The sequence below is a fragment of the Microcaecilia unicolor genome, chromosome 3, assembly GCF_901765095.1.
Source record: "Microcaecilia unicolor chromosome 3, aMicUni1.1, whole genome shotgun sequence".
In the NCBI taxonomy this organism is placed as follows: domain Eukaryota; kingdom Metazoa; phylum Chordata; class Amphibia; order Gymnophiona; family Siphonopidae; genus Microcaecilia; species Microcaecilia unicolor.
Window position 1 is genome coordinate 230435866 of NC_044033.1, and position 24384 is coordinate 230460249.

General features: G+C 46.3%; 1 protein-coding gene across 5 annotated transcripts in view; it reads left to right on the forward strand.

Moving 5' to 3' along the window:
* LOC115466357 (butyrophilin subfamily 1 member A1-like) overlaps nt 1-22388 on the forward strand; it is a 94703-nt gene extending 72315 nt beyond the window's left edge. For all 5 annotated transcript variants that reach the window (XM_030197543.1, XM_030197542.1, XM_030197545.1 and 2 more), the window contains 3 exons: nt 286-306; nt 391-417; nt 21867-22388. In XM_030197543.1, the coding sequence (XP_030053403.1) occupies nt 286-306; nt 391-417; nt 21867-22384 (566 nt within the window). In that variant the 3' untranslated portion in view covers nt 22385-22388. The remainder of the gene's footprint in view (nt 1-285; nt 307-390; nt 418-21866) is intronic.
* Nucleotides 22389-24384: the final 1996 nt, after the last annotated feature.

Consider the following 24384-nt stretch of genomic DNA (forward strand, 5'->3'; position numbering starts at 1 on the left):
GCTATTGAGACAGATATAGGGAAGCCACTGCTTGCCCTGGGATTGGTGGCATGGAATGTTGCTACTATTTGAGTTTCTGCCAGGTACTTGTGACCTGGATTGGCCACTGTTGGAAACAGGATACTCTGCTAGATAGACCATTGGTCTGACCCAGTATGGCTGTTCTTATGTTCTTAAAGTTACCCAGACAAATCTTTTGACTATTGCCTTGTTATGATTAGTAAAGTGAAGAACATTTTTATAAATCAGCAACTCTAACTTTTATCCCTTTATATTTTTATATAGAGTCTCTTCGTACAGAACTTGGTAAGTTTTTGTTCTCAAGTTTGTCAAACTTTTGCTTAAAGATGTTCTATGCTCTGATAGTTGTGTTTTTGTTTTTGATTTCAGAGTGGAGACGATGCTGTAGCTATGCAGGTAACACCATCTGACAATCTCACCTACTCAATGTGAAATTCCTCTTATGTGTAGCTGTTCTCAGTGTGATCTCACAGTACAGCCTTGTACAGATGGTGTTAGAGAGAAAAAAGTTATTTGCTGTAATATCCGCTGCTTTTGACACACTTGATCACAGCCTACTCCTTGATACGCTGTCTTCATTTGGATTCCAGGGCTCTGTTCTTTCCTGGTTCTCATCCTACCTCTCGCTTCGCACCTTTAGTGTTCACTCTGGTGGATCCTCTTCCACTTCTATCCCTCTACCAATCGGTGTACCTCAGGGTTCTGTTCTCGGTCCTCTCCTGTTCTCCATCTACACTTCTTCCCTTGGCTCTCTGATATCATCCCATGGCTTTCAATACCATCTCAATGCTGATCAGTGGCGTTCCTAGCGTCGACGACACCCGGGGCGGATAGCCAATGCGCCCCCCCCCCCCCGGTGAAATGACACCCACCCCTCCGGGTGCACGCCGCTGGGGGGGGGGGGGGGGGGGTGCCGCGGCGCGTGCCTGTCGGCTGCGAGTTCGAATCACTATGCTAAATTCTCTCGTTTGCTGCAGCTCCCTCCCTCTGCCCCGGAACAGGAAGTAACCTGTTCCGGGGCAGAGGGAGGGAGCTGCAGCGAACGAGAGAATTTAGCCTAGCGATTTGAAGTCGCAGCCGACAAGCGCGCGCCGTGGCACCCCCCAGCAGCGTGCACCGTGCACCCGGGGCGGACCGCCCCCACCGCCCCCCCCCTTGGTACGCCACTGATGCTGATGACTCCCAAATCTACCTCTCTACCCCCGAAATCTCAACCACCATCCAGACCAATGTCTCAGCCTGCTTGTCTGATATTGCTGCCTTGATGTCTCAGCGTCATCTGAAGCTCAACATGGCCAAAACCGAGCTTCTCATCTTCCCCCTAAACCTACCTCCCCTCTTCCCCCTTTCTCTATTTCGGTGGATGGCACTCTCATTCTCCCTGTCTCATCAGCTGGAAACCTTGGGGTCATCTTTGACTCCTCTCTCTCCTTCTCTGCTCACATTCAGCAGATTACCAAAACCTGTCGTTTCTTTCTCTACAACATTAGCAAAATCCTGAGCACTCTACCAGAAACTTTATCCACACTCTTATCACCTCTCGTCTTGATTATTGTAACCTACTTTTTACCGGCCTCCCTCTTAGCCATCTCTCTCCTCTTCAATCAATCCAAAACTCTGCTGCGCGACTCATCTTCCACCAAAGTCTCTATGCCCACATTAGCCCTCTCCTTAAGTCACTTCACTGGCTCCCTATTCGTTTCCGTATTCAATTCAAACTTCTCCTATTGACCTATAAGTGCATTCACTCTGCCGCTTCCCAGTACCTCTCCACTCTTGTCTCTCCCTAAGTCCCCCCTTGAGTACTCCGTTCTACAGATAAATCTATCTGTCCCTTTCTCCTCTACTGCTAATTCAAGACTCTGTTCCTTTTATCGTGATGCACCTCACGCCTGGAATAGACTTCCCGAGCCTGTACGTCTAGCCCTGTCTTTAGCCGTCTTCAAGTCCAAACTCAAAACCCACCTCTTTACCACTGCTTTTGACTCCTAACTCACTTGCCCTGTCCTTTATCTTCACCTCTTTATTCCCTTACCCTTAATTGTTCTGTCTGTTTACCTGTCTTATCTAGATTGTAAGCTGTTTGAGCAGGGACTGTCTTTTGTGTATGGTGTACAGCGCTGCGTATGCCTTGTAGCACTATAGAAATGATTGGTAGTAGTAATAGAAAAGAGTGTGTGTGTTTTCCCGATCATACAATGCAAAGTTAGGAAGATATCCCTCTGGTAAGGAGAGAGTAGACACAGAATATTTCTCCTAGGACAAGCAGGATGTGTCAGCCACATGTAGGTGTGCCCTCCCCTGATGGCTCCCATTGGACAGGGTTTCTCTCCAATAGCTCAGAAAACGGGGGGGGGGGGGGGGGGGGGGGTTCTCTCTCTCAGCATGCATGTGGGTTGTCTCAGTGGACACCCAAGATTCCCACTTCCACCGTCAGTCTACATTCCCATTGGTTGGAATTTGCAGTTCTCCACCAAAGACACCAAAGGAAACCAGCAAAACTACCTGGAAGAAGAAACCACAATGCCTGAAAAGACAGGGTTCAAGAGATGCTAACAATGCATGATTAAGATGAGCACCCAGGACTCTCATGATCTGTGTGTCAGCTGCCTTGGAGTGACACACCATGCGGAGTCATGCTTACATTGTGCCTGCATGTCTGTGCAAACCAAAAAGCATAGGAGGCAAGTCCTGAAGAAATCTCTGGCAAAAGAAAAGCCTTTGGGAACTTTCCTTTTCTCAGGCAGCACAGGCTCTCCCTGCTCCACCTCTGGGCTTGGCCACCCTGACTTCCAACAATACACTGGTGAGCCTCTCTGCCCCTCCTCCGGGCATAGCTCTGCTGTCTTCGGTGACGGCACACACATGCCTCCTTGCTCCCCTCCAGGGCTACAGCCATAACCATGCTGTAATCTTGGCCATGATGGGCAGACCCCCCCCAGCCAATCACAGAGCAAGCCCAGGAAGCACTGCAGCCATTGGAACAGCTTGGCACCACTTCCTCCAGAGCCAAGGAACACCTTCTGGCTCTTCCCCCCCCACACACACACACATCACTGCTGACATCATCGCTGATGTCAGCACCAATGTCAGAATGGCAGCCTACTCCCAGAAGCTCTGGAGGAACACACTCAACAGCACGCTAGCAGACAATGGAGGATTGCCCTGCAGGGAGCTCTCAGCACAACTGTGGGCAGCATATGCACCACAAAGGACAGAGCCAGGAAGCACACATCAAGGACTCTGCACATCCTGTCAGACACACAAGGGACCACCACTTCTCCAGTTCAGACTCCCCCTTCCTGCACTGACAATACAAGTCCCAGGACAGGCACAGTGGGCACCGCAAAGCAGGAGATCCCATGACTGAGGACAACACCACAAGCGCAGACACAATTCAATGGACTCCTCATCTGCATCTCTCATTCCGAGAAAGCAAACCAGTCAATCCAGTTTTGACCTTAGGTCTCACCGCACATCCATCTCATACAATTCAACAGGACACCACTCCTCACCCAGCTTGCAGCTTCACCCTTAATTATGGCTCAGCAACACCAGAAACTCCTACAATTACTGGCATACTTCCTTGCCCATGTAATCCATGGGACACTGCGAGATTTGTAATCCATGGGATACTGTAATTTCCTAGATATATTTGTAATCCACGAGACACTGTGATGTTTTGTAATCCACAGGATACTGTAATTTCCTGGAACATTCAAGTTGACAATCCTCTTACACGGAGAAACCAGGTTAGTCACTTATGCCTTCTCTCCCTTCTGGCTCAGGTGTCCGGTTCCCACTCAAATTGGAGCACTCAGCTTAGTCCTAGATGCCCACCTAGGGTGGCAGCTGAGATGATAGATTCTCACTGGGGCACCTCTATCTGCCCCTTACTAGTCTCTGTCCCACGCCTGTGACTGCAGCTTTGTTTCTGCTCAAATCTCTCAGTGCTCTACAAAGTCCACCCCAAATTCCAGGGCAATAGCAACTCTCAGACCAGAAGGAAAAACCCCCTCCAGCCTCCTCTCTTTCCCCTTCCCCTTATGGGGAGTAGGGCACTTGTATCTCCCCCCCCCCCCCCCCCAACTTCTAAGGTCCTTTTACCTCTTAATATTATCAAAGTCCACCCTTGTTCATAAACTCAGGTTAAATAGTTCTTTTATTCTTTCCTTTCTATTCCTCAAACACAGTCCATAGTATACACAATGCAACTGGTTCGGTTTCAACCCTTTCTTCACTTCCTCCTCTTACAGCTTGGGAAATGAAAGGGTCCCACCCATTCTTTGTCAGCTCCAACACCTGACAACCTCCCACTTGACGCAAGTTGAAACTATTATTTACAGTTAGAGTGCTGCCTTAGCCACTTTCTCCCTCCTTTCATCAAGTCAGAGAACCAGGCTGCCATGAGCCCATTCAACTGCTCACCTTTGACTCGAGCCAGAGCAGAAATGTCCATAGGCTGTTCCTCCGGTATCTCCTCTCTCTCTAATCACTCTCCTGTCTGCCAGTCCATGGGCTCCTCTACAGCACTCTCCCCCAGCTGTTTCTCATCTTCCTGATCAATCCCTCCCAGATCCTTCTCATTTCCCTTAGAATTCTGGGGCTGGTAGTGTGGGTAACACTTCCTGGTCCTACCCTATGTCTCCCTCAAGGGTTGCTGGGACTTGTAGTCTTTTGATTCCAATGACCTAACTGGGGAAGGTGACCAGCTACTCTTGGACCAGCCGGGATCTTTTGGTCATAGACCTTCTGGTTCTGTACTTCCATGAGAGTTTAGGATACAAAAGGGACTTTCCCCTTCCTGCTCCCTCTCCACGCTCCTTGACTGTTCACACCCAACAACAGCCAACACCTCAACTGGCTTCCCAAGGAAAACCCAAACAAAGACACTCAGCTGTGAAGTCAGCACCCTCAGTGACTCTGAAGCCAGCCTCCTGACTAACAAAACTTGGACTACTCATCCTCCACCTCACCACCAGCACTGCCCAAACCGTAATCTGCAACACCAACTGAACCACAGCCCACCTCGTAGCTGGAGGACTTAGACAAGGATCTGATAGAAGATATTCAAAAGATTGGACTGCTGGGAGATTTCAATTTGTCTGATTTGTATTGGAACAACCCGTCTGCAGAATCAGAAAGAAGTAGGGAGATTGTGGACGCCTGTCAAAGTGCCTTGCTCAGATAAATGGTGAAGGAACCCATGAGGGCATACGCGCCCCATATAAGAAGCTGTGACTTTTCCTCGCCTTTTCCGCCGCTGCCCACCCCCCGCTGAGCCCGCCCTCAGCTCCCCAACCTTTCTATTCCTGCCGTGGCCACCCAGCTTTTAAACCTTTTTAAGTCACAGTGACGGCTCACCTTCGCTCCAGCCTTTCCCTTCTCGTTAAGTGTCCCGCCCTCGTGGAAACAGGAAATACCTCATCAGAGGAAGGTGGGACACTGAGCGAGAAGGGAAAGGCTGGAGTAGAGGTGAGCCATTGCTGCGACTTAAAAAGGTTTAAACGCCGGGCGGCCACGGCAGGAATGGAAAGGTCGGGGAGCTGAGGGCGGGCTCAGCGGGGGGTGGGCGGCGGCGGAAAAGGTGAGGAAAGGTCACAGCTTAAGCCTCCCCAAGCCTCTTATACGGGGTGCCTATGCATGAGGGAAGGGTCAATGCTGGATCTAGTGCTCACGAATGGAGGAAGTGTTTCCAGTATCCGGGTGGGTGCCCACCTATGTAATAGTGATCATCACATGATATGGTTTGATAGATAATTCATGAGTGTACAAAGTCTTGAAACCCATTTCAAAGATTAAGAACCCAAACATATGCCCCACATGTTACATGCTAAACAGCTGGATTTTGTCAGCTAATTTGATTTTTTTATTGTATAATAAATTCTCTTTGAAATGGGATGTATCATCAAGTAAAGACTTTGGTTCTGGACCCTACAAAATTTGTGTTTAGCAACTAACAAAGTATTTTTAAGATATAAAAGTAATAAAATATGTATTTTAGTGGATTATAATTTTTATGGTGACATAATTAGGCTCCGCCCTGCCTGACCCCACCCTGCCCAGGTGTTCCAGATTGAAAACCAAAAATCTGGCAACTCTAAGCTGTGTGTTGTTGTGATTATCAGTTATATCTATAATTAATCTAACTTTCTTTGTAAGTCTTCCCTTTATAGTGTCATTGCAGAGTGAAAGTGCCAGGATGTGTTTTTGTTTGGGTAATAGCTCTTACATTTTGAGTTTTGTATTTTAGTTTTAAACAATTTTATTGATGACCTATCACAGACAATACAATATTCATATGCTATGTTCAAGATACATCAGGAAACAAATGAACAACTTGTAATCATAACATAGAGGTAGCCATCACTTTTCTCTTTAGCTTCCTCCCTCCCTACTCCCAGCTATTTCTCTTTTATCCATACCTCTATATCCCTCCCCGCAACCCTCCTTCTGCCCTTCCTTACCCCTCTAATATTCCTCCCCCCTGTAACCTCCCTCCCCCTTTTGTCCACCCCCCTTCCAGGCAGCTACATATCTCCAATAGCCCAGGGAAATTGACCTATTCACTATCTAAAACCCGTAGCTAACTTCGCTGGGTCCAAGCTCAGTCGATTAAGGATGGAACTTCGGACCCTAGGGGCTAAAGCATTAATATATGATTCCCATATTAAGTAGAATTTACGCTGTGTTTTGGGTTTATAATATGAATCTCGCAGCTCCATTAGTAGCAATGCATGCCACCTGTTGCGCCATTGCCAAAACGATGGTGCCTCTAATGTATCCAGTTAACTAAAATGCATTTTTTTCCCACGAGACATGCTTTAAAGATTAGCAGGTTATGACTAACCTTTCCCCTTCAGTAAGTCGACCCCCAAAAGGGCCGTTTCCGGTGTCAATGTCACCCTCCGCCCCAGGATTTCGCCTAAGAACTTCGCTATTTGCTCCCAGTAAGCGGATATCGCTGCACAAGCCCACATAGCATGATAATAGTTATGATTGGGATCTCCACACCTACCACAAGCTGATGATTCCGCCCTACTCATTTGATATAATCTCGACAATGAAGTGTATGCCCTGTAAATACTTCTTCCTTGGCATTCCCTCAATTCCGCGCTACTAATCCTTCCCCTGATCTGCCTCAAACTGCTCCTTAATACGTCTATACTAATCTGTTTCTGTATATCTGCCGTCCACTTCCTGGCCAACTTTTCGAGATTCTTTGGTGGTCTACTCATTAATAACCTTTTGTGCAATATTGAGATAGAAGTTGGATCAGTTGTTGGCGTATCAAAAAGTTCGTAAAATTTGGAGGTCACATCAACTTCCAAAAAGTGTGTAGGCAGCGTGAGAATGTAATGAGAAACCTGTTTAAAGGCGTATGTATCTGCCCATGTATTAGAATTGAGATTCAAGGAGTCCATGGATTTAAGGCGCCCATCCTTGTCTACAAAGTCCTCCACCATGTGAAGTCCTTTATCTCCCCAGCTCCGGATACGTTTATTCTCTAACCCTGGTTTAAAGTTTCCATTACCTCTAATGGGTAGCAATCTACTAATATGTGCATCAAAGGACCAGAGCCTTGCCATCTCCCCCCATATCGTCCGCAACGACTTCACCAACATACTTCGAACATAAATAGGCAGATCTAAAGCTTCAGCCTGCAGTACATAATTTGTATTTTATGGTCACTGCAGTAACTGTTCATGAAACAACCTATCAGTACTTCTGTCTTTTGGTTGAATTATATGGTTCATAAGGTTCTTCCTTTATTGGTGTTGTATACCGTATTTTTCGGACTATAAGACGCACTTTTTTCCCCCAAAATTTGGGAGGAAAATGGGGGGTGCGTCTTATAGTCCGAAGGTAGACTTCTTCCTACTCACGCGATCTTCCCTGGTGGTCTAGTGACGTCAGGGCAGGAAAGACCCTCCTCTTTCCTGCCCAGCGTGCTGCTCTCCATCCTCCTGTATGCAGCTTGACGGTCTCGGCGAGATTCAAAATGGCCGCCGAGACTTCAATTCTCGGCGGCCATTTTGCATCTCGCCGAGACCGTCAGGCAGCAATGCATACAGGAGGATGGAGAGCAATGCGCTGGGCAGGAAAGAGGGGGCTCTTTCCTGCCCCGACGTCACTAGACCACCAGGGAAGATCACGTGAGTAGGAAGAAGTGGTGACAGGGCCGGGGGGAGGACGGGATTCGGACAAGACGCACCGGAGCACCTAGGTTTTAGAGTTGGGAAAAAGGAAAAAAAAATTTTTTCCTATTTCCCTCCTCTAAAACCTAGGTGCGTCTTATAGTCCGAAAAATACGGTAACTAGAGTCTCTGAAATGCATTACTGCATTGACTAAGAGAAAACTGAAGATCAGCGGAGAGGGAGATATTAATTTTGTTCCTGCTGTTTTAATGTGAACTTGCAGTTGGATGTTTTTATTTTTGTTGTGAACCACTCATCTGTTATGTACGATGGATGATAAATCAAATGAATAAAGTGAAAAGGAAACAGGAAAGTGAGGAGATGAAGAAGGCAGTGGCGTAGCCAGTCCTTACTTCTTTTTTGGGGGGGGGCACAGCTAACATGGGGGGGAGGGCACTAGGCATATAGGTGTGAGTAATTCTTGATGTACTCCTAAATTATACTGTAGAGTGCACTTGATGATGGATTTCTAAGTAAACAGTCTGTCCTGCATCAACATAAACCCCATACGAACTTATGGAAACTTTTAAAACACTCCACCAATGTGTGGATAATGTGGAGTCACCAAAGAAGAACCTTTATTGTATCAAATGATATCTTCTACATACTCCAAATGTAAAACTGGGGGGAGGAAAAAAGACTTCAGATGTCAACTGGCAACTTCATCTATTCAGATATTCACCAGACATTTTAGTTGCTTTCACTGTTGACCCTGAAACAGAACACTTACCTTAATGTCTAGAATTCTGGACATTGGGGCCTTCTTATTCAAGCTTAGTGCACTCTAAATGCTAAGAAGCTTCTTAGCATTTAGAGTGTGCTAAGCTTTAATAAAAGGGCCCCTACGTTAAGTGCTCGCTCGGAGAAAAATTAAATTCAAGATTACCATTTTGATTAAACTGTTGGGAAGGAGTTGGAGGTTTTTTTTTTAAATCTATGATTACACAGGTCAACAGTGAAAGCAACTAAACAGTTTGGTGAATATCTTTACTTATTTGGATTTATATCCCACACACATCCGAGTCTAGGACTCAGTTCTGTGTGGCTTACATTAAGTTAATCAGATATACAATAATCAGATATACGAGTACAGGATGGGGAGGCTAACATTAACTTGAACATTAGATTGACTTGGTTATACATGTATGGAATGAGGTGCGATAAGCGGGAGCAAGAGAGTTAAATAGACATGTTTTCTTATCTTGGGTAGTGTCCCAGTCACGGCCTCAGGGCTTTTGCAATCTGTCAAAGGCCTGGTTGAAGACCCAAACTTTCACCTGCTTCCTGAAGTAGAGATAGTCTTGTTTTAAGCAGAGCCTTTCAGGCAATGCATTCCAGAGTGTGGGGGCTACTGCGGAGAAGGCTCGCTTGTGGGTATCACATCGTGTAATGTCTTTTGGAGAGGGTGTGGTTAGTAAAAGTCCTTGAGAGGACCTTAGTGTCCTTGGTGGTATGTGGAGGTTCATCCTATTCTTCAGATACTCAGGGCCATTTCCTTTCAGGGCCTTAAAGATCAGACATAGAGTTTTAAATTTAGCCCTCTGTTGTACTGGTAGCCAATGAAGTTTTTGCAAAAACGGTATGATGTGGTCACATCGCTTGCAACCTTCTATGAGTCTTGCTGATGCATTCTGAATCAACTGGAGCTGGTGCAGGTCCTTTGTAGTCAGACCACTGTATAGTGCATTGCAGTAATCCAGTCTTGATGTTACCATGGCATGCACAACTGGGATAAGATTTACCATCTCAATGTAAGGAGAGAGGCAGCGTAGCTCTCGCAAATAGTAGAAGCAGCTCTTGAAGGTTGCTTGGATTTGGGGAATCAGGGTAAGTGTTGAATCTAACTGTATTCCATGGTTCCTGACTTGTGATTTGAGGGGGAGTTCATACTTCCCAAAAGGGATTTTGATGTCAGGTATGTTGTGTTATGGACCCAGAGAAGCTCGGTTTTACTTGGGTTCAGGCAAAGTTTGTTGTGTTTAATCTATTCTTGAATTGATGTTAGACAGGTAATCAGTTTATTCAAAGCTGTAGGTAAGTCAAGTTCAATGGGTATGAGTAGCTGCACATCATCCACATAGATGTAGAACTGAGTGTTCCACATAGATGTAGAGCTGAGTGTCCATTGACCAAATCAGCTCAGCTAGTGGCTTGAGGTAGATATTGAACAGAATAGGTGACAGTATCGATCCTTGTGGTGTCCACAGTGGTGATGAGTTGCTGCCAAACATTATGGATTGTTGCCTGTCTGATAGATAAGATCTGAACCAGGCAAGTACTGTTCCATTGATACCTGTTTCTGTCAGTCATGCTAGCAAGATATCATGATCCAAAGTGTCAAAAGCTGCTGAGAAATCTAGCAGTACTAAAATCGAGGCAAATCCCTTGTCTTGGTTTTTATGAAGTTCATCTAGCAGGGATACGAGGACTGTTTCTGTTCCATAACTGGGTCTGAATCCAGATTGACATGGATCTAGCCAGTTACTTTTTTCTAGCCACTCATTAAGTTGAACACAGATTGTTTGTTCAAAGAGTTTCCCTAGAAACAGGATGTTGGATACTGGCCTGTAATTTTAAAGTTTGTCATGGTCAAGGTTGTTTTTCTTCAGCAGAAGGCGAACCACTGCCCTTTTTAATGCTGTTGGTAGTTGCCCATTAGAAAGAGAGGTGTTCACAATTTTTGTGGCACCTTCTATAAGGCCTATACTTGCCTGCTGCACTATCTTTGATGGGCAGGGATTGAGGGAGCAGGTAGTTGGTCCAAGGTCTTTTAGGATTTTGTCAAGGCTCTCCTCTGTCATTAGGTTAAGTGTTCCATTTGTCTCTGTTAGGAGAGGGCGAGTGTGTGCACCTCTTGTTGACTGGTTGGGGACTGGGTGGGATTGCCTGTAAATCCTGGTAGTGAATTAATTTTGTTGGCAAAGTATGCAGCAAAATCATTGCAGTTCAGTTTAAACTGAGCAGGCTGGTTCTGTTGTGGGGGTTGCAGTAGTCTGTTTACTATACTGAACAGCTGTTTGGTTGAATTGGCAGCCTGTGCAATGCATTGAGAGAAATACTGTTTTTTGGTTGCTGTTAAGGCTTTGCGGTACTTTGCCATGTGCTTCCTGCAGTTTAGCCTGTCTTCATCCAGGTGAGATTTGTGCCATCTCCTTTCCAGTTTTCGTCCTTCGTGTTTAAGGATCCGAAGTTCTGGAGAAAACCAAGGTGAGCATTTTTGAGTGGGGCATAAGACCTTTTTTAGTGGTGCTATTTTCTCTAAGGTATTGTTCGCTAAATGTGTATTCCAGATGTCAACTTATTCTGACACTGTCTTTTCATCTACATGTGGATAGTCCAAGGCCTCTAGGAAATTCTCAGCGGACAGCTTTTTTTTGTCTCTGATCTCCTTCCAAACTCTGAGAGGTGCCATTTGTTTCAGGTGGTCACTTAGGGAGAATTTAATTAGAAAATGATCTGACCATGATAGGGGTGTTATTTCAATACTGCTATCCCAGATTCTGGGATATCCATCCCTTTGTAGAATACCAGGTCTCGTATGTGACCCTTTTTGTGGGTTGGAGAATTGATCACCTGTGTAAATCAAATGTCTGTTGTCCGCTGTCAGATCCTGTGTGTCCAGGAGACCATTTACCAGCCCAAAAGGTTTTTTGTAGTTTAGTAGATGACCTCCTACCTTTTCTTCATAGTACTTTACTTTGGCTTTCCTGATATCAGATTTGTACAATTGCATTCAGTTTTCATCTGATTTGTCGCGAATCCATTTCATCTGCGATAGTTCCTGGTTGAACCACAGGTGTATTGTTTTCCTGTGGTGATTTTTCATCTTTTCTGGTGCTATTTTGTCCAGTGTTCTACTGCTCTCATTGTCCCATACATTTAGAAAGGTAGTTATGTCGTGTTGATCTAGCACATGACTTTGGTTTACTGTATGTTGTGCCAGAATTGTTCTGCATCGAATTTTCCTCTTGTTTTTTCAGAGTTGAGTCGGGTGTTGTGGACTCTCTCTTTTAATCCGATTCTGGCAACTCCAGGATGAATGTTAGCTTCTAATGGCCTGACCATGGGGTTGGTGTCCATAAGGTATCTATGATTTCATCTTGAGATGATTCTCGAGTCTGTAGGCTAGCATGTCTAGCTGGTGGCCTTTGTTATGGGTGATATTGGTATTTGGTAGTATCTGTTGGTATCTGGATAGATGAAGTTACCAGTTTACATGTAAGGTCTTTTTCCTCCCCCCCCCCCCCCCCCCCCCGTTTTATATTTGGAGTATTGAAAACAATGGGTTCTTCCTTGGTGATTCCACATTATCCACACATTGGTGGTGTGTTTTTATATATATTGAACTTTTCTTTGGAAATACTGACATTTTTAAATATAGTTGCATTATTCCATAAATTAAACTTTGCCATTATAGTAGATTTGTGTCTGGTCAACATCTGAACACACATCACATTACCCTTCAATATAATTACCACAATGGCACACATATAACCTTCAACTTTGCTTTTTAACAAATATAAATTTCTTATAAGCTGTATTAATAAATCAAGTAGATACCTTTGAAGTAGCAGTTTAATTATGTAATCTGAAAATGTAAAACAATACCAACCCTGACACTGCACACTGGACCATCATACTATTAACTTAAACATATATTTTATATCGGGAGGAAGTGATGTTATCAGGCAGTATGGCTGCTTGAGCCATGCGTTCCATCCCACCCCATGCAGCAAGTAGCGATTTACCGCAATCTGAGCACACCCAGCACCCAAAGTATCTCTCTGTGGGGGCTTGTTAGGTGGAGGATCCACCATGATGAGTAGGCGCAGTGGATTTAATGGCATTCACATATGAAGGCGGCACTGCACCTGGCTGCACAGCAGACCCTGCAGCAGCAACTGAACCAGAGGCCCTGCTTCCCGCTACTGATTCTCCACCTGACCTGTTTGGGGCAGGTGTTGAGCCCTCAGTTCTCCCATTGAACCCCATCAGGGACTTGAAGGAATGGTTGCAGGAGATGCAAGCAGATATCAAGGCGGTACGCATTGTCCTGGAAGTGCTGGGAACGGATCTGCATGGAAAAATCCAGGAGCTGGACCGAATTGAAGATGCAGAAGAACGCTTAGAAGAGCATATGGAAGTCCTGGGCTCACTTGACCGGCAGGTTGCAGATCTCTGTGTAGGCACTGGCAATTTATATGACAAGCTAGAGGATTTGGAGAACTGGAGCCAGAAATGGATTCTACGCTTCAAGGGTCTACCCGGATACCCCCATGTACATGGATTGTGAGACAGTGGTTCAGCAGCCAGCACCCTTTTGTCCGATAGGCAGACCACAGTTGACCCGCATCGATTCTTTTGGAGTGGGCTCATAAGGCTCTGAGGAACCCTGGGATCAGCCCAAAGACATTGTGGCCTGTTTCTGTGATTATAAGATGGAGAAGATTCTTAAAGTGGCATGACAGGCCAACAATTTTCCAGTGGGATTCCAAGCAAGTGAAAGTCTACCAAGATTTATAATTAGTGCCACCCTCAAGTGACACTCTGAGCTGGGACCCTTCACTGTTTCGTTACGAGAGCTAGGGATTAAATACAGATAGCGCTATCCCTTTGCACTCCTCTTCTACAAGAATGGACAACTACACCAGATCCATACGCTGGAGGAGGCCCAGGGAATTATCCCAGAGGGCAAAGCATGAACAGCTCCACCATCTAAACAGTCTTCTTCTGCGGTGAAGGGTCACCCGAAGTGACATAGGGTGATGAAAGGCCACAAGCACCTGCAGCGTCAACAATCTGCCAGTAAGCTACCCTAAGAATTCAGCGTAGGTGAGTTTCCTAAGTTATGCTTCTCAGGAGACATGGGGGATTGATTTTGGTTGCACCGGGGATGGGCTGTGGCTCCCTAGGATGAGAGACTGTTATAGCACACTTGCTTTGGACTGTGATCCAGTTAAGTTGGTTAGCATATTCGGGTTTAAATGTTTACATGTTATTGCTGCTGTTATTTACCTGGTTGTTAGAACATTGGGGGTAGGTAATAGAGAGCACTTCCTCAAGCAGGTGATTTCACTGGCTTTTCCAGGGATGCAAAAATGGCATAGGATTTGCGTTGTAAACCGTACGAGGAAAGACTTGCCCACCTGAACATGCATACCTTGGAGGAAAGGAGAAACAGGGGTGACATGATACAGATGTTCAAATATTTGAAAGATAATAATCCGCAAATTAACCTTTTCCGGAGATGGGAAAGTGGTAGAACTAGAGGACATGAACTGAGGTTGAAGGGGGGCAGACTCAGGAGTAATGTCAGGAAGTATTTTTTCACAGAAAGGGTGGTAGATACGTGGAATGCCCTCCTGCGGGAGGTGGTGGAGATGAAAACAGTAATGGGATTCAAATGTGCGTGGGATAAACACAAAGGAATCCTGTTTAGAAGACATGGATCTACAGAATCTTAGTGGAGATTGGGTGGTGACGCAGTATTTGGAGAGTAAAACCGGTGAAGGGCAGACTTCTACGGTCTATGCCCTGATCATGACTGAATAGATATGGATGGGCTGGAGTGTAAATTTTAAGGGTTTTCGACATTAGCTTCAGAACTTTTAGTACAGGAACAGTGTTGGGCAGACTTTTACGGTCTGTGCCCTGAGAAAGGCAGGGACAAATCAAACTCGGGTATACATATAAAGTATCACATACCATGCAAAATGAGTTTATCTTGTTGGGCAGACTGGATGGACCGTTCAGGTCTTTATCTGCCATCATTTACTATGTTACTATGTAAGGGGGATTGGGGAGGGAGGGAGGGAGGAGAGCGGTGGGAAGGGTTTAGGCTAGAGCATTATTGTGTGGTGTGTCAGTGAGTTAGGGTGACCTCTCTTTGGTGCTTCTTAATGTTCGAGGATTAAATGTGCCTATGAAATGACAGCTTCTCTTTTGGGAGCTGCTTTGTCTTAAGGTACATGTCACCCTGATCCAGGAGACATATCTGAAGCCAGCACATAAGAAGCTTTTCAGGCATTGCAGGTACCCCCCCCACACACACACATTTATTTTGCTTCCATTGCTGATGGTACTAAGGTCAGAGGGGTGTTGATAATTTTTTAAGACTCTAGGCCTTGGCAGGTACAGAAGGTAATATGGGATAAAATGGGGAGATACGTGATACTGCTTTTGAATGGACAGCTATATTCGGGTTAATGTTTATGCTCCCAATGGTGATTATGGGGATTTTGTGGGGCAGTTATTCATCAAATTCTGCATGGCAAGTCACCATCCTATATGAATGATCTCATTGAATTACCACCATGTAATTACATCATTACGTGCTATTACATGATCTAAGAAATATCTTATCTTACATTTCCCTAGCTGCAAGAATGTAACCTACAAAACAATTCATACTGCCAACTTCTCATATCAAGACACCAAAACTTGGAACTCTCTTCCTAAACAAATCAGATACACAAATGGTCTATATAATAATTTGTAACTCTGCTTCCCTGGATGGCAGGCTGGCTGGGTTCGTAACAGCATGCTGAGGTCAGCTCGCCTCCAGCGTTCCCTTCCCTCTCATTGTCCCGCCCTCGCGTAAAGACGAAATAACGTCAGAGGAGGGCGGGACACTGAGAGGGAAGGCAAGGGAAGGCTGGAGGCAATTCAAGCCCAGCCTGCCGCTGCTGCGACCTCAGGTAAGATGAACGGTGTAAAGGCAGGGCGGCAGGAAGGACAGGAGGAGAAGGACAGGACATGGAGGGGAGGGGAGAATCGCTGGACATGGATGGGATGGGAGGCGAGGGGAGAGTTGTGGGACACAGATGGGAGGGCAGGGCATACAACAATCGCAGGACATGGAGGGGAGGACAGAATTGCGGGACACTAAGGGGAGGGGAGGGCAGAGGAGAATCGCTGCACATGGATAGGATGGGCAGGGATGGGAAGGGAGGGAAGAATCGCTGCTAGCGCCCGTTTCATTTTTTTGTGAAACAGGCTTTTTTGCTTGTTACATGATGTTTTGAAGCTTACTGAAAACTCATTTTTTTCAGTTCAACCTTTAATAACATAAAGAACTAATTTGAATTGAACAATATTTGATCCTTATATATCATATTCTAACTCTCTAATTACTTCCTATCTCTTGGATAGTTGAATCCTTACTTGATCACTCTATAATTAAAAATTACCTATCTAATATTACTTAGTATAATTTTACTATGATTCTAGTTGAATCTCTTTATTTATCAATTCTATATTGAAATTGTCAACTTAGTTGCTTTTATTATCTATCAATTCTCAATATATAGAATTGTGTATTTCAGAATTATTGTTACTTATGTTGAAACAGCTCATTTTAAATTTCAACCTATGATGTATTGTAAAAATTGATACTTTTCAAAATGTGTATCATTCTACTGATGATTGTGATGTAAGCCATATTGAACCTGAGCTCTTCTTGGGCTAATATGGGATAAATAAATAAATACATTATTCCCCAGTTTTTTTGCTATTCTCCCTCTCTTCCAGCACTTTCTCTTTTCCTCTTTCCCTTCCCCCCCCCCTCTATGTTCACTTTTCTGACCAGTATCTTCTCTCTCTCTCTCTCACCCCCTCCATCTAGCATATCCTCTTTTCCCACCTCCATCAAGCATCTCTCCCTGACACCCTACTCCCCCTTTTATCATGTATCCCTTCATGTTCCGCTCCCTCTTCTGTGTCAACATCTCCCTATTCCTCCCATGTCCAGCATACCACTTTCTCTGTCTCTGTCTCAATCCCCATCCAATGTCAGCACCCCTTTTGTTTTCTTATCCCCCCCAATATCCAGCATCTCCTCTCTATCTTCCTATTCACCCCATGTCCAGTATTTTCCTTCACCCTATAAATCCAGCCCCCATGTCCAGCATATTCCCATATCCCCTTTTTCCTTCCTACCTGATCTAGTATCTCCTCTTTCTTTCCTCCTGCTCTAAGCCAGCATCTTCCCCATTCCATTCCTTCCCGTCTTTGCTCCATCCTGACTTGGTATCTCTTTTCTGTCACCCTACAGCCCCCATGTCCACTATCTCCACTTCTCTCGCCCTTTGTTTTCTGAACATTTTATTTCTCTAATTGGGTTGGTCCTACTCTGTTTCCCACTTATCTTGCATTAATCCTATATAATAATTTGCACCTCCAACGTTCTGTGTCTGGATGGCTGGGTTCGTAACATAATTCTCATTGGTCTGGCATCACATCGGAATGTGATGATGTCAGATAGCGGACCAATGAGAGGAAAGCAACAGCAGCACCAGCCACCAAAACAACGTTGTAGGTCGCACGCCCTTCCTCCACCCCTGTCCTCCGAATTCCAGGCTCCCCCTCTCCTCCGAGTTCCAGGCCCGCCCCTCCCCTCCCCTAACAGTTCCATGCCCCCCTGTCTTCGGAGTTCCAGACCCCCGTGCCTCCCTCCCTCTCTCTCTGTCATTGGCAGCCCGACCTGCGTTGGCCAGCCTCTTCATGCAGTCCTGCGCCTGCCCCTCTCCTTCCTTTGTGCTGGCTGTAATTTTAAAGTTCTTACCTCGGTGTACGCCAGCAGAAAGTCGAGCACGCACGCCGCTTCAGACTGCCTTCCCTTCTGGCTCAGCTCTGCCTCTGGTCCCGCCCTTCCGGAAACAGGAAATGAGGGCGGGACCAGAGGCAGAGCTGAGACACAAGGGAAGGCAGTCTGAAGCGGCGTGCATGCTCGACTTTCTGCCGGCGTACACTGAGGTAAGAACTTTAAAATTACAGCCGGCACAAAGGAAGGAGAGGGGCAGACGCAGGACTGCGTGAAGAGGCCGGCCAACGCAGGTCAGGCTGCCAATGACAGAGAGAAAGGGAGGGAGGCGCGGGGGCATGGAACTGTTAGGGGAGGGGAGGGGGCGGGCCTGGAACTCAGAGGAGAGGGGGAGCCTGGAATTCGGAGGACAGGGGTGGAAGGAGGGGATGCGACCTCCAATGTTGTTTTGGTGGCTGGTGCTACTGTTGCTTTCCTCTCATTGGTCCGCTGTCTGACATCATCACGTTCCGATGCGACGGCGGACCAATGAGAATTATGTTACGAACCCAGCCATCCAGACACAGAACGTTGGAGGTGCAAATTATTATATATAGGATTAATATATAGAGGGCGATTCTCTGTCTTTCACACACTCTCTGTCACACTCTGTAGCACACTCACACACACACACACTGTCTCTCTCACACACACACACACACACACACACACACACACACTCTCTTCTCTCTGACACACACTCTACACACACACTCTCTCAGAGGATAACCTTGCTAGCTAGTGCCCATTTCATTTTTGTGAGAAACGGGCATCTTTTACTAGTCTTCTCATAAGTTCTTTACCAGGCTGGCCTTTCTATTTCTTCTCTCTCTCTTCTGTCTTCTTCCTTTCCTTCTCTACATCTCTCTGGAACTGCTCTTTCTTTTTATGTTTTTAACCCCCACTTTTATCTTCTCTGTGTTTAGATAAGCCCATTTGATTTTACCCTCATAATCTATTTCTCTCACCCTCTAGACCTCAGTCTCCTCCTTTTCACATCTCATCTACCTACTGGTTTTTCCTATTTCCCTCTCATCCCTTCCAGCACTCCCAGTGCCCATTCTGCCACCCCATCTTTTACCCCCCTTCATTTCCATACTTTGTATAGACCCTCTCAGCCCTAACCTACCCTCCACTACCTTTCATTTTATCATTAGCCCCAGCTCCAACACTGTCTATCCTTCCTTCTCTTGCCTCAAGACCATTCTTCTTTTACTCTCTACCCCATCTCCTATTACCTCTCTTTTACCATCTTTTTCACCTCATTTCTGCTTTCACTCAACCCCTTCAGAAACATATCCCCTTCCTCTCCTATCCCTCCCCAGTACCCCCATTACTTTCAATGCCACTCAGTCTCTCTCCATTCTTTCAGGTCATTCACACTATCAGGCTTATTTTCAAAAGAGAAGGGCACCCATAATCTGACACAAATCGGGAGATGGGCATCCTTCTCCCAGGGTCGCCCAAATCGGCATAATCAAAAGCCGATTTTGGGCGCCCTTAACTGCTTTCCGTCGCAGGGATGATCAAAGTTCATTGGGGCGTCGGCAGCGTAGCGAAGGCAGGACTGGGGCGTGCCTAACACATGGGCGTCCTCAGCCGATAATGGGAAAAAAAAGGGTGTCCCTGACGAGCACTTGGCCGACTTTACTTGGCCCATTTTTTTCTTGCGACCAAGCCTCAAAAAGGTGCCTGAACTGACCAGATGACCACTGGAGGGAATCGGGGATGACCTCCCCTTACTCTCCCAGTGGTCACCAACCCCCTCCCACCCTAAAAACACTATTTTTTATTTTGCCAGCCTCACATGTTATGCCTAGATCCATGACAGCAGTATGCAGGTCCCTGGAGCAGTTTTAGTGGGTGCAGTGCACTTCAGCAGGTGCACCCAGGCCCATCCCCCCCCCCCCCCCCACCTGTTACACTTGTGGTGGTAAATGTGAGCCCTTCAAAATCCACCAGAAACCCACTGTAACCAAATGTAGGTGCCCCCTTCACCCCTTAGGGCTATGGTAGTGGTGTACAGTTGTGGGGAGTGGGTTGGTTTTTTTGGGGGGGGGGTTGGGAAGCTCATCACCCAAGGTAAGGGAGCTATGCACCTGGGAGCAAACTGTGAAGTCCACTGCAGTGCCCTGGCATATGAGGGGGGCCAGTGCACTACGAGGGGGACCAGTGCACTACAAATGCTGGTTCCTCCCATGGCCAAATGGCTTGGAGTTTGTCGTTTCTGAGATGGTTGTCCTCGGTTTCCATTATCGCCGAAAATTGGGGACAACCATCTCGTAAGGTCAACCTAAATGTGGAGATTTGGGCGTCCCCAACCGTATTGTCGAAACGAAAGATGGCCGTCCATCTTGTTTCAATAATACGGGTTTTCCTACCCCTTCACAGGGACGTCCTGAGAGGACAGCCCCAGGAAAACTTGGGCACCCCGTTCGATAATGCCCCTCTATGTCTCAATGTATCCCTACGCTTTATCTCCTTTCTCTTACCCCCATTTCACACCTTCATTTATTCTCCCAACCCATCAACATACCCCCACTTGTAACTACCAATTGTTAAGTACTCACTATCCCCTACAAACTCCCACTCAATCTCTCCCATTTGTAGTTCCCTGGTCTGCTCCCCAACACTTCCATTCAGTCACCATCCTAGTCTGTTCTCCCTCTCCTTCCTTCTCCCATCCATCTTCAAATCTGTTCCCCTCCCCTACCCCCTAGTGCCATCCATCTTCTACTCTGCCCCCTTTATCCCACCCCCATGCCATCCTCTACTCTGTCCTCATCTTTCCCCCACCCCTTATTGTCATCTACTATTCTGTTCCCCTCCCTCCAAAGTACCATCCATTTTCAGGTCTCCTGTCTATTTGAAACTTATTTTCTATGTCTACCATGAGTTCAGTGTCTTTCCCCTTCTCTTTCCCACCACCTTCCTTATTCAAACTTTCTCTTCCCACTGCAGTCTGGCATCTCTCACTCCCCCCCCCCCCCCCAACACACTCAATCTAGCATTTATGTTTCCCTCCTCCACATCTCATAGATCAGTTTCTCTCTCCCTTCCCTCCTCCGTGCAGTCTTGCATCTCACTCCCTTCCCTCCCTGCCCCCTCCAACTGTTACTGCTGTTGTATGACCTTCCAGCAGCATCGGTTCTCAAGGCATCCTCCCCCCCCCCCCCCCTTGCTGACCCCAGAAGCTTTCTCTCTGCAAAACTTCTTGTTTCCACATAGCAGGATGCTACAGAGAGAAAGCTTCCGGGGACAGCTAGAGGTGAGGCTGCTTTGAGAGCAGTGGCATAGCCAAGGATGGGCCCAGGTGGGCACAAGTCCACCCAGTAGCAGCATACCTATGATATGGCTGGCAGGGATCGCCAAGCCCCACCAGCCGAAAACTCCCAACAACTGTCCCTCTTACATACCAGTCTTCCCTATGATGTATTCCCGACTATGTGGAAACAGGAAGTTGCATCAGAGGGAAGGCTGTGGGGCCAACATGAGCAGTGTGTATTAGTTCTTTCTTGCTGGCAGTGAAAATCTGCTATTTAAAAGGTACGCAGGGGACTATGAAATGTGGAGGATCACACAGATTGTGGGGTGGGAGGATGTCAGACAAGTATACGCACAGACCCTGAGGGGTCTGAGTCAAGAATGGGGGGCCTGGGCCCCTGAGGACCCCCTCCCGTGGCAATCTCCCTGCAATAAGGTGAAGATTCTGTCTATGCAGATGTCTTTCCATTGCCTGCTGAGAAGAAATAGTGCTGCACAGTGCTTTGCCTAATAACTGAATGTGAAATGGACACATGGGGCCAGTAGGGTTGTGAGTTATAGGAATCCTGGCGGATAATTAACCAATCAGATTCTCTCTTTCATTAAGTCATGGAGACATAAACGCAGTCTATTGGGGAACACTGAGCTCTAGGAGGTTGCCAGTGAATAATAGCCAATAGTGGAACTCCTGTCATAATTAGTCACTGACTGAGGAACTAGCCAATGAAGGTTAGAGGTGTGTGTGTGTGGGAAGCCAATGAGAAGTGTGTGCTCACGTTTATTAATGTGCTTCTTTCTGCAGTGGATGTGACTCTGGAGGATCCTGGAACTGCTCATCCTATGCTCCTTGTGTCTGAGGATCAGAAAAGTGTCAGTGTAGGACCAAGACAGAACCTGCCGGACAATCCTGAGAGATTTGATATTAGAGATGGTGTGCTGGGGTGTCAGAGCTTCACCTCGGGGAGACATTACTGGGAGGTGCAGGTGGGAGAAGCAAGTTTCTGGATTTTGGGAGTGTGTAAAGATTCTTTGAGGAACAACGGGGGCAGCAAAGTGTACCTGGGGGATGGACACTGGACAGTGAGGCTGTGGGAAGAAGAATACTCAACCCTCACCTCACCTGAGATCCCGCTTTCCCTAAGAGAGAGACCTCAGGCAGTGGGGATTTTCCTGGACTACGAGGCAGGACAGGTCTCACTTTACAATTTAAATGATAAATCTCTTCTACACACCTTCACCAGTACCTTCACAGAGACACTCCGACCATTCTTTAGTACTGATACAACTCTACGAATTCGGCCAGTGGCATCCTGGGAATGAGAGAGTCAGGCTTAGGATTTACAGCTGCAGTCTCTGGCAGGATTGTGAGAGGTGGAAGGATTTTACTAATTTATGTTAAATATGTATTTACCAAGTGTAATTATGATGGAAACACTGCCCACAATATCAAAAATTATACACAACAAGCCTGTGAGTGTGAGGAGGGGTCTCTGACATAGTGAGAGGAACAGAGATGGGATTAAAGCTTGTGAATGAGAGGAGGGGTCTCAGTGACACAATGAGAGGGACAGAGATGGGATTAGAACCTGTAAATGTGAGGAGGGGACTTGGTGACACAGTGAGAGGGACAGAGACGGATCACATATTCTGAATAACATGTACATCTACAGCTCTGTTCTCAGGGTGGAAGAATATTAAGTTAGATTATAAATTTAGCAGGACAGGGACTCATTGTACTTCTATATAATTTGTGTTAAATCTCAATGTTTTATGATGTGCCATAAATACTGAAACACTGACAATTGAAATGCTAAGAATAAAACCTATTTTCCATTCACTTTTCTGCTTGTCAGTCCTCATCTTCTTTCCATAAATTTTTCCTGGAGACCGTCGCTGTCTGAGATCACACTGTGCATATATATCCACATACAGTCCTTTAGGGGCAGAGTAATAACAGTATAGATTAGAAGCACTTTGGGTTAGGGAGCCATTGTACTTTGTGGGGTAATTTCTAGAATTTCTATGGAGCCTGCAGGCTAATTTTCTACAGCCTTCTGATGTGATGATAGAATGATTTTATTTTGTCTCTTTGATAATATGTTTTTATATATATGTTTTTTTAATTATGTGATTATGTATGTAATGATGTAAACCGCCAAGAATGGTAGATTCTGTGGTCTATAAATGTTAGAAATAAATAAATAATTTTCAATCTGATTGACTTCCATTTTATAATTCAGGGCCTGCAGCAACTCAGCAGCCCTCCAGTGCCCAGAAAGTCCATGGGAGGGGAGAAAAGTTTATTTTGGTGAGAGGTGGGAACTCATCTGATGATACACCTGGCCTGCCAGAGTCCCCTTCTAGTAGTACAACCCCCTTTAATGGTGGTATAGAGCACTCATAGCCCACCCTTCATGAGGCTCATTGGTGTAGGGAAGAGGATTTGATTTAGCTCACACTTTTTTTCAGTTGTAGCTCAAGGTGAGTTACATTCAGATACAATAGGTGTTTTCCTGTCTTCAGTGGGCTTCCGATCTAAGTTTGTACCTGAGGCAATGCTTACAAGGAGCGGTGCCCTGGACAAACCTTCAGCCTTGTTCCCTTCTCCCAATTTAACTTTTAGCCCCCTCCCCAACAATTATCACTCCAATAACACCCCTCGCAGAAAGCGAATGCTACATACCTGTAGAAGGTATTCTCCGAGGACAGCAGGCTGATTGTTCTCACTGATGGGTGACGTCCACGGCAGCCCCTCCAATCGGAACACTTTCTAGCAAAGTCCTTTGCTAGTCCTCGCGCGCCGATGCGCACCGTGCATGCGCCGCCGTCTTCCCGCCCGAACCGGCTCATGCCGGCCAGTCTCATATGTAGCAAGACAAAGAGAAGGGAAGACACAACTCCAAAGGGGAGGCGGGCGGGTTTGTGAGAACAATCAGCCTGCTGTCCTCGGAGAATACCTTCTACAGGTATGTAGCATTCGCTTTCTCCGAGGACAAGCAGGCTGCTTGTTCTCACTGATGGGGTATCCCTAGCCCCCAGGCTCACTCAAAACAACAACCATGGTCAATTGGGCCTCGCAACGGCGAGGACATAACTGAGATTGACCTAAAAAATTTACCAACCAACTGAGAGTGCAGCCTGGAACAGAACAAACATGGGCCTAGGGGGGTGGAGTTGGATTCTAAATCCCGAACAGATTCTGAAGCACTGACTGCCCGAACCGACTGTCGCGTCGGGTATCCTGCTGCAGGCAGTAATGAGATGTGAATGTGTGGACAGATGACCACGTCGCAGCTTTGCAAATCTCTTCAATAGTGGCT